Source organism: Neolamprologus multifasciatus, chromosome 11 (assembly GCF_963576455.1).
Source record: "Neolamprologus multifasciatus chromosome 11, fNeoMul1.2, whole genome shotgun sequence".
Classification (NCBI taxonomy): Eukaryota; Metazoa; Chordata; class Actinopteri; order Cichliformes; family Cichlidae; genus Neolamprologus; species Neolamprologus multifasciatus.
Genome location: NC_140449.1, coordinates 18,469,725 through 18,480,887, shown reverse-complemented (window position 1 = coordinate 18,480,887; position 11,163 = coordinate 18,469,725). Strand labels below are relative to the sequence as shown.

At 39.3% G+C, this 11,163-nt stretch overlaps 1 protein-coding gene across 1 annotated transcript in view; it reads left to right on the top strand.

Annotated features, from left to right (window-relative positions):
• Nucleotides 1–8,035: 8,035 nt before the first annotated feature.
• The window catches only part of plekhg4b (pleckstrin homology domain containing, family G (with RhoGef domain) member 4B), a 29,386-nt gene continuing 26,258 nt past the window's right edge, over nucleotides 8,036–11,163 (top strand). The window contains exon 1 of the mRNA XM_085176415.1: nucleotides 8,036–8,206. Coding sequence (XP_085032541.1) covers nucleotides 8,174–8,206 — 33 coding nt within the window. The 5' untranslated portion in view covers nucleotides 8,036–8,173. The remainder of the gene's footprint in view (nucleotides 8,207–11,163) is intronic.

Here is an 11,163-nt window from a genome sequence, read left to right as displayed (position 1 = left end):
ATATTACAACAAAAAAATTAATTAATAAATAAACAACTAAAAGACATAAAAAGTTCTGATTTATCACTATCTACTATAGAAATTTCTGTCTTTCATGTAGAAAGACTGCTTGTTACAACTGCTGGACTGGATAGGTTAATTAAAAAGAGAAAGAAGGAGAAAAAAGGTCAAACTGAGACGTTGAACTGTTGAAAGTGCACTTCATTTTCTTATATTAAGAAATCTCTGGGATTAAATGTTGAGTTAAACTTCACACTGACAGAAAAGGGACTTTGTGGTCTGGCCCACATAACTTATGAATTTGAGATCCCTGATTTAAACCAACCATGCTCATTATTATTACAAGAAACAATTTAACAGGAAATTTAATAGAAATTATTGGAAATACTTTAGTAATCTGACTAATTGAAGTAATTTAGTCAAGGAAAAAAATCAATGTCCTATATTGTGTGTGGGTTTTGTGTTAAGTATCACAAGAATATTGAAGCGTGGCTTTAAAAAAACAGCATACAAGTCACCCAGTCCATTAGATGTCATAAAAGTCTTAACTATATACGGGCATTATATTTATTATGATCCTTCACAATGTAAACTGAAATAAGTTAACTAGATGTTCATACGGGTCTCCTTATTTTATTAAGTATCTGTGCTCTAATGATGCACATTCCCCAACCATGCTTTCATGATCAAACTGTTACTAGCCCATTACCCCACTAATAACCTGGGGCTTTCAAGCTGCATACTAATCTGTTTTTAATCAATATGCCAGCCACTAGGTGGCAATAATTCGTCACATACAAGTGATTACACTCACTGGCCACTTTATTAGGTATATGGTACACCTTGCTACCAGTGGGTTAGACCCCTTTTTGCTTTCAGAAAACTCGTGGCATAGACTCAACAAGGTGCTTGAAACATTCCTTCGAGATTTTGGTCCACAGTGACAGGTAGCATCACACGGTTGCAGCTGATTTGTCAGCTGCTGATATCATCCATTCAATCACATCCCAAAGGACTGAGATCCGGTGACTGTACAGATCATTTAAGTAATCATTGTATGAACATCCGATGACTGGCTAACTAAATGGTCTTACCTCGTGGTGCATTTAGCAGCTGTTTTGAAATCTTTGAGCTCAAACTGCTTTCAGTCCCTCTGCACTAATGCCATTGGTTTTGGCAACCAGTTTTTTGTAAGTTCAAGAAAGGAAATTTTAGGCTAATATTATCAGAAACTGAGACGTTAGCTTGCTTGTTACAAAACAAAACTTCAAAATCAAATCAGAACAAGCTGCTTATGTGTAGGAACTTTTTTGTGTCCTGGTTTTAAATTTGTAGCCAGGACATCCATAGACAACTGATACTTAGCTAAACTAAGCAACAAAATGAATAGGGCAGTTGCTGACGTTAATCCCACTGCACTGAAATTTGCTGGAATTCAACTAGAGGGCGCTCTGGAGATAACCCTCAATGAACAGGAGTTTGCTCATTGGCTCTGTGATAGACTGCAAGCTGGTCCACTGTCAGCTAGGCCACACAAAAGCCTGACTATTATTTTAATTCTTTCTGGTATAAATATCAATTATACGTCAGAAATCAAAGCTAAAAAACACCAGCGTCTTTTAGTATTTATTAGAAGGTATCACTGTCATTCTGCTTATCCTGATTGGTCAGTTCAGGATTCATGGCTCTCGCTCAGTGGTGAACCGAAACTACAACACATGTCCGGAGAGTATTTAGACAAAACAAAACTCAAGAGTGTTTCACAAAACTTTTTTTTTCTTTCTTTCTTTCTTTTTTTTTTGCCACTAATGAAGGTTGACTGTAAGTGCTACTGTGTGGCTGCTGCTTCTTGAAGCAAAAGGGTGTCTCTGGGAGTCCCTAATACTTCCACGGCTACAGCTCCATGAGGTCCTGCAGAGCGTCCCACATGAAATATGGAGTTCTGAGATTTCTTCTCCTCTTAAAGACTTTTGGATGGTTTGTCACTCAAGTCAGGCTAGGACATAGAGCATGTCATTTACTAACTAAAAGGTCAGTGGTTCAATCCCTGGCTTTTTGAAGTGTCCTTGGGCAAGATATTGAACCCCAAAGTGGCCCTGTGTGTATGTAAAAAGCTTAATGGTGTAAAAGTGGTGCATGAATGTGTGATAAGGTATGGAAGCTTGTTTCTGTTACCGAGTTTGTTTATTTATTTAGTTAAAAATATTTTGGATAGAATCTCAAAATTTCGACTTAATCAGAGATTGAAACGAACTTATCTCTTCCTGTCAGTTATTTGTTTGTTTGCATTTAACTTCATATTGTTCTACCATTTGCCATTTATTTGTATATTTTTTGAGTTTTTGCCCTCCATATTGAACCTGCTGAACTTCAAACAGATGGTGACATCTGATTCAAATAAAGAAGAAATATCAGAGCCTCGTGTCTTCAACATGCACCTGTTTCAGGTATTTAAGGAGGTCTAGTTGTTATTTTTGCTTCTCACGTGGTTGCTGCAAACGAACCTGCCATTTAAGTTGGCACTGGAAAAGTGCAAAATAGCATCATTGTTCTCACTTTCTTTTCCACTTTTGCTTTAATCCAACGACTATTTAATGTATTGTGCATAAAAATGTTGGCATAATAGTTTCTTTGTGCAGCTTTTTAATTGCCAGCCTGGGCTCAGAGAAAGCTGCGTTCCCTTCTCCCTCCGTCAGGGATTTAGAGAAGGACTGAATCCGAGCTCAGGCTGAGACAAACAATGGCAGCTATGAAAGGCGAGGGGAGGGTCGCCCTAATGCAAATATCTACTTTGTACGCCTTGGAGAAGCGGGCAGCTCTAAACACTGACAACTACCAACTTCCATCCAAAGTTAGAGTTCAGTAGGCGCTGGGCCGGAAAAACGCTTCAGGGTTTTTGTTATTGTTTTTTGGTATGTTAAACGCACAAAGCTGCCGATAAAGTTCTTACATGGAGGTTTGGTCGATTCGGCAACAAATGGGAAACTTTGTCGGCGTCACCCGGCGGAGAGGAGACGATTTCTGGAGACAGGGCGCCACAGCATCACTGAAATGCCCCAAATGCACCTGCTGACGGACGAAATACGGAGGTAGGAAGTTTCCCCTTTCAACAAGTGCAGTATGACTAAATACTGCGGGAAAAGACCTCTTAAACACTTTAATCTGCCTTTTCGTGCATCAGCATTCCTTTGCATTGCTCACAACTACTTTCCATTTCTATTTACAAAGTTTCCGAGGCAAACTTTTTTGGGGGTTCTGCAGCTTTTTTCTCCCAATATACAACACTTTTGTTTGACCCACCTTTTTTTTCTGTGCGGCTTATTTAGTGCGGCTAAGCCTGTCTCAGGAAAACGTGATTATCCTCAAACCATCCATACGCTGGCTTTCATTCAAGACATGCATGAGAAAGGCTTTGCAGCACAATAGATCAGTGGGAGCCTGGCCCGTCTGCTTGTATAGACGTGGGGCAAGGGGAATTTCACTTGAATGTGGATATTGTTGGGTGTCCAGCAGCATTTTTGACATTAACATTTTTGAGAAATATAAAATTCCCACGTGTATGAGGGTCACTCTGGGTCAGAGGAGCCATGGTAAATGTCTGGTACCATGTTACACCGTGAGCCCTGGGTCATATCTGGGGCCTGATTTTGCATCAGCTTGCAGGGTGCAGTTTTCGCCAGAGGTGAGCAAAAAGTAATGGAGTGAACTGCTACTGTAAAATCCCAGCACATCCCCCAGAGAGACATCAAAGCGGACTCAACATGAGGCCTTTATCTGAACAATTGTTCCATTCTATCCTGCACCCCAACCCGGACAACCCCCCCCCCCCCCCCCCCCCCCACACACACACACACCCCACACCCCCTATTCCAAATTTCCACTTGATTAAGCCCTAAGCTGAGCACAGTTGAATCTGGAGGGAAAATGGTTCACTAATTCTGACTCTAAAGTCTGATACAAAGAGAAAAATTGTTTTCTCTGCTCTAAATTCAGCTGGGTTTAAAAAGTTGGCAGGATAATTTTCTTTTCTTTTCAGGCTGAGCTAAAAACTGTGCTGATAAAAGCAGACAGATCGCACCATGTGTTTGTTAATTATTATATCCATCTTAGGATGTTCAAATCTGTTGCCCAACACTGTTTAAGGCATTTGCAACCATATAATGCAGCTTGCATCTGACTGTGGATGGCATAAATACATTTTCTGTGGAATAAAGAGACACAAAATTAGCATAATTTTCAAATTTTTAAGTTGCACTTAATCTGACTGTAAGTGTAACAATGAAAAGTGCTCCCGCAATAGATGAACAATTGTGCTGCTGACTTGTTTTCAGGCACTCGTGTGAAAGTTAGTTCCACCAGAGTTCATGACTACAAAAAGCTCTGCTAACTCATATGTCAGTGTCACATTTTGCTTTTCTCTATGTTGCAAATAAGACAGTACAGCTTCAGTTCTTGATTTCTCACGTTGGGTTTTCCAGTATTTGCAAGCAATTATCTCTTTTGGTGAGAATAAGCAGAAACGGCCTCCAGGCCACTGTACACATTCTCTCGCTGGTGGTGAGGTTGCCAGGCAATGCGGGCCGCTGGATGAACGCTGCTTATATGGCTCTTTCACTCTTGGAAGCTCCTCTCTCTCAATCTCTTTCTGTCTGGACACCCCCCACCTCTACACTCAGCTTGTCTTTCCTTTTTTGCATACTAATAGATGAAGCAAAGGCTCATTATAAACCACTGAGCTGTCAAATGAATTATCAATAATATATCCCTTTGGTTTGGTTTATTAAAACAGACAGTTTGTATGTAAGTATTACTGCTTGCTGCATTCACTGTTTTTACAGTGAAGAGAAGTCCACACTTCATATTTAAAATTCTAATGTGCTTTTTTTTTTTTTTTTTTTTACTGTACTATAGATAAGTAGGTTTTTCTCTGTGTGTTCATATTTCACTAGAGGAGGGCAGTGCACAAAACTGTAAACTCGACAGCAGAGTGGTAAATCTGCTTTAACTGTTTCGTTCTAGCCTGTAAAATGTTAGTGAAACGTCTCCGAGGGCTTCAAGTAATTTTGCCTCAAACATCTTTCAAAAGCCACAAACTTCCAGGAGTCTATCGCCACCGTATCTGTAAACAGAAAGGAACCGTTATACTGACAGCAACTCACAAACAGACTGAGTGAGCCCTGAGTTTATGTAAGACAGGCGCTCTCAATTGCAAAAGGGGAAAAATGCAACAAAAACAAAACAAACATCCTTTTAATGAGCATGAAAGTTACAGTTTGTTTGTTTAATGTTTGTTTGTTTGTTTTTTACCTCTTTTTCCATTATTTTGTAGTAAATAAGTCCAAAACAGCTAATTATTGTTGTCTAAATGACAGTAGTCGTATATATTTGCCCAGAATACTATTGCCCTACATATTTTATGTACCAATCAGCATGGAGTTTACTTACAGCCTAATCTGTATATTAATCTGTATAGTAGAAAGAATCTGGTTAAATGCACCAAAAATAAATAAGCGAGGCAATTAATTTAGAGAGTGCAACAAAATTTGATATTTCTACTTTATTTGCTTTTACATTTGTTTACCTTTTATTCTAAATTATCATCCATGTATTATATAGTATTTTACTCCTACTGTGCATTCAAAGCATTTTGCACTACAAACCACAGTTTTTAATAATGTAATATAATTATAATAATGACATGTGTGCAAACCAGATACAGGATGTTCAGATGGGTTTAAGAAAGTATGAAACCTGACATTGTCCTTGAGGAGTTCCTCAATGACAAAGCTCCTCTTCCTGATAAGTCCTATCCTCAAGAGATGAGTATAATTAGAGCTATGGAAACAGGAAACACCTCTCCCTCCCTATCATTCTCTCTCCCCCGGTCACTACCCCCTTGTCCCTCTCCTTGTCTTCCTCTCTCTTCCCCTGACTCATTCTCTCGTTTCTTATGTGCATTTAGTTGTACAAATTATCAGGTGCACAGTCAACATTCAGTGTATCCATAATGAGTCTTGTGATGGTTATCACTGTGTCTTACGTCTTTTGAATTACTGGAAATGAGGCTGTGGCTTCTATCTTAATTATTTTCTGCCTGAAAGCCAATTAACAAGCTGCAGAGTCTGACTTTGGCTCGCGTTCGTCCAGGTTTGTTTTAAAGACTCACACTTGTTTTCATTTTCAAAGGACAGATGTTTTAATGATGTTACTGAAATATTCCCATGACTGACTAAAAAATGCCCATTTATTTTAACCATCTGCCAAAAATCCCAGACGTGTTTAAGTTGCAGTGATATGAAACTAGGAAGGAAGTTGTCACCACCCAGCGGCAAATGACGGACTATTTCTGGTTGTTATTTACTTGTCATGCTGTGGGAAACATAACAGAGGGGTAAGTAGACATTTTTATTGTAGTCATATGCTGTCACATACCAAGTGGTAGTTCATAGACTGTGAGTATATCATCAAAAAGTCGTAAAAAATAGCATATTAACATATTTATTGATATATCTATATATATATATATATCTATATATATCTATATCTATATCTATATATATATATATATATATATATATATAGATATATATATATAGATAGATAGATATACATATATAAAGGAGTCAATAAATATGTTAATATGCTATTATGCATACATAATAATATTAAAATACCAGTGATGGAGTATTATTTTCAGTCGATTATGTAAGTGCCTCATTTCTTTGATAATTTCCAGACATTTCTGCCGTGATCCTGGTGACACAGTTTATATGTTAGGCCTCGTTGATAACAAAAAGAAATGCAAAAACAAACATACAGGAAAAAAGTACATTTAGGGAAATAGATATAAAGATATAAAGATGTAAATTCAAATTCAAAACATGGGAAATTTATATAGAAGGTTTTCCTGTATAGACGTTTTCATTATTGTTTGAAGGAGTGTTAGAGACACATTAAGAAAAAAAACTTGTTCATTTTGAGAATCAAGTCAAAATGTTGTCATTTCAAGTCAATCTACTGCCACGGCTGCTAGAGACAACGCTTTATTTATTTAGTTTTTTTACTTTGGCAGTTTTGGGCCTCCATACAGATGAACTGGACTCCTAGTGATTTAGTTGTGGCGAATATTTTTCACTCCCTATTTGCAGGTTTTCTAAGGGAAGTGGTAGCATGGCCTCTAATTTCTGAGTCTTCCTCCAAAGATTAAAGACTCTGTGGAGACCAGGTGTAGAGTTCAGACCAAAGATTAGACATTCGTCATACTTGCCTTCTTCTAAGAGCACATAAACTATCTTGACGTATATCTTGCACTACACAAAGGGTACATATAAAGGGTATAGATTCAGTTTATAGAGTAAAGAAGCTACTTTTGAGACTGCATTAGCTCTTAACCCAGTTCCATCAGCCTAGCCTCTCGCTCAGGCTAGGCAGCACTTTTTATTGAATCAGGGGAGTGGCTTCCACCTTTTTCCTTCCTGGTGTGGAATGCACACCTGGAGGTGTTTGCTGAGTGGCTCAAGTAATCCATATAACAATGCAGGCTGACATCTGTTGCCATCAAAAGGACTGGAGGCAGTTTGCACTCTGGCTGCATTATCTCTTTAGATCAGCAGGTCGGCAGTGCTGTTGATCTCTTCATTGGGACATTCACCTTTAACCCTTTATTTTAAACACTTTAGATTAGAGGTTTCCCGGGGTTTACATATGATCAGAGCCTTTTAAGTGGGTGGGAAATGTGACAAAAGGTGTGTCTGATTTAAGGAAACGTACACAATAATATCACAAAAACAAAAATTAAAAGTATGGCATGAAAGACGGGCATCGGAAAGCACAGGTAGAGTATATTTATCTAGACGTTGTTAACATGCCAGACCAGTTCCTGTGCGTTCCCCTCACAGTGTACACACAGGAGGGAGATGGGTGCAGATAAAACGAATGGGTTACGCCCCGCTGAGGAATTGGGATGCCTGGGAGAGGGGGTGGTGGGTGGTGGGTGGTGGAGCTGGGAAACTCTCTGCCTGGCTAACCTTAATATTGTGATTCTCTTCAGCCAACAAAACCGTGCATTTGATGTAACATGTCAGGTTCCTCTGGGACTTGGGGGCAGGTCCTCACCTCTGGTTAGACAGCCAGCTGCCAGTTCCTCAGAGTCCACAGAGCCAGAAACACCCACATGTGTTGTTGGATGTGTTCTAGGCAAAAGAAGGTAAGTCCTGGTTTTTGTGGTGGATTTTTAGCATTAGGATTGAGTGTTGGGTTTACGAGTATATTTGTGTTTGCAAGTACTGACTGCTGTCCAATCTCTGAGGCATAGGATGCAATTTCTTCAAAAGACAAGTTAAATAAGCTAAAGTCTGTCATTGTTATTCCTCAACCAGTATTTTAGATAGAGGACAGGCAGTTAATGGTGATTAATTCTATATTTAATGTTTCATATTAAATCTTTTTGACTCAATCAGTGGCACTAATTAGTTCATGTTGTCTAGTTGCAAACAGAGACAAACAGAAAGTCAGTGAAATCAGTAGGCAGTATGGATTTTATTTAGTCAATGTTTGTATTGACAAATAAAGAATCTCAATCTTAATGTCAAGTTGTTGAGGGAAGTCTTTGTTTTCGTGGTCTACCAGACTAACAAGTAGCTGTGATTTAACAACAGGGATTACTTTATGTACCACTATTGCTTGCCGTACTGTATTTATTGTCCTCGGTACATTCAGTCTGGCTTAGTCTGTCTGCCTTGGCTCCTTGATGGTTTGAACTGTGGGAGCTGCTGCTGTAACCCGACCTTGCCTCCTCCAGCCACCTGTGCTCGCATGCTCAGGGAAAACACTGGCTTTTGTGTTGGAGTGAGACGTCCGCACAGCAGGGGGCTAAGGTACATTAGGGGGCTATGACAGGTGGCATACTCTCTTAATGTTTACTCTCAGTAAAGAGCACGAATATGGTGGGGATGTCGGCGCAACAGCTGCACCACACTGCCTTAAAGGTGGCGGTAAATCTTGATCCTAACTACGACATCAGCGGAATACAGCATCTATACAGGAGGCCTGAGGTTTTTAATGGGCATTTAAGATGCATGCTGACTTTGGTCTCGGTCTACATGCACTCTGGCATGGCAGAGGAAGCTGGGGGTTGGCATGGCAGTGTGACTGTTTGTAAAGCTATGTGCATTTGTATACAGAGGTAGTCAATCTGAAATGTCCAGCAGTCCAGTTGAGTCTATCTACGAGAAGGGGAACGATTCAGTTCAGAGTTCCCGGGAACTGGAACAGTTTGAGAAAGGAGCAAAGGGGGCAATAGCTCAGGGTCTGTGAGACTGGATGGTGATGTGATGTGAGTTCTCAAGGTTGTGTGAGGCGGACAGACGGAGAGTGATGACTCATTCACTTTGTCCTCTACATTTCCTGAGCTTGTCTGCCTTAAAGTCAAAAGCAGATCTGTAAGTATGAAACTTAATACAAAATGCTGTTGTGTTTCTGGATTGTTTTTGTGTAACACTGAGACTTTTGCTGCAAGCAAGGGCTTTGGGCTAACAGTAACACGCTAAGGCTGAGGCTGCAAAGACCAATCGATCAGCCAGTTGACTGGAAGAAGCTAATACGAATGTCGACTTTATAATAAAACTGTTCAGTTATGACAGAATATTTACTGCTTTTCTTAAATAATCTTAAATTGTTGTGGAATGAATAAACAAGATATTAGCAGATATCAAATCACTGCTATTTGGCATTTTGAGAAGTTTAATAAAAAAAATATTAGTTGTTGTGGATTCTCTGAGCTGTTTCAGAGATGCATTATTTTAAACTGATGCTGTGTGTTATGCTGTTTTAAAGATGTGTTGCCACAGTTGTTGCCATCCTGACTTTATGAGGATGGAAAAAGGGTGAAGTTTTAAGATTTCATGACAGCTGTTAGTGGCCTGTGTGGTTTTGGTATGAAGTGAGGTAGGACCAAGGTGTCACATTCCACAGTTTGGTGTGTGTGTGTGTGTGTGTCTCTGTGTGTGCGATTTCATTACAATGACCGCTCGTCTATCAGCAACAGGGCATGCACTTGAGTTACTTTTGACTTTTGCCTTAAGTCGAGCGTTTGTGTGTACACTTTGCCTGTGTGTGTTTATACTCATCTAAAGCAGAGCTATGAAAATATTTCAATCTTTATCCAAACATCTTCTGTTCACCCTCCCCTTAAATCTGTCTTCTATTTTCATCTTTCAAAAACTGTAAGATATGATGATGAAAAATGATGAAACTCCAGCTCTTGTGTCATCTGACTAATTTGCTCCCTTGATAGGTTTATCTGATTGCGTACCAACCCCTGGGACTGACCATATCTGCCTTTTCAGATCACATAAATGTAGTTTACCAGAAGCCTGCGTATATAAGGCTATTTTAAAACCTGATGGTTGCCCATGGAAAAACAACAGGAAAAGTTTTATTTATGTAGTTGTGCAAACATGCACTACTGTCTTGAACTTAACTGCTATCTTGATCTGAATCAAAACACTGTACATACAACTAGAGCTCACAGATGGATGTGTTCTTGTCTTTAGAACAAGGTCATCAGCACTGTGGAATAAATCACCCTGCATGTAAATATACATTTTGGCTGTAGGTTGCATTTTATTTATTGTTTATTGCAGTGCAGCAGGGCTGCATTGATGTCTCTTTTTGTGGCCACAGTTGAGACATTTTTCCACAATCCCAAAAAGGATATGTATGAATGCAGAATGTAGACAGATGAAGTCTTCTCTATCGCATAATAAAAGACCTATAAAACGATATGTATAAAAGCTAGATTCCAGGTCTCAAAAATGAAGCGAGTGGAAAGGTGCATTAAACATGTATTATTCTTAAGGGCCAGCAGGGGGAGACTCTCCAAAAGGGCTGCAAAAAGACATCCTACTGCGCTGAAGTCTATGAAAAAAGGATGCTATGTTTCACTTTATTTATGACCTCAGTACACAGTTTCATGACAAATTTATAGTGTCACTCACTATTTTCAAATCTTAATGAGCACAACCTGATGTTCATGTCCCTTTTTTCTTAGATCTTCTTAACCACGTATCCAAATCAGCATCCTGAGCTTGGGCTCTGGAGCTTATTCCAGCTCATTTTGTAAACAGTATCCCTATGTAGAGTAAAAATACGACAAAGCAGGAT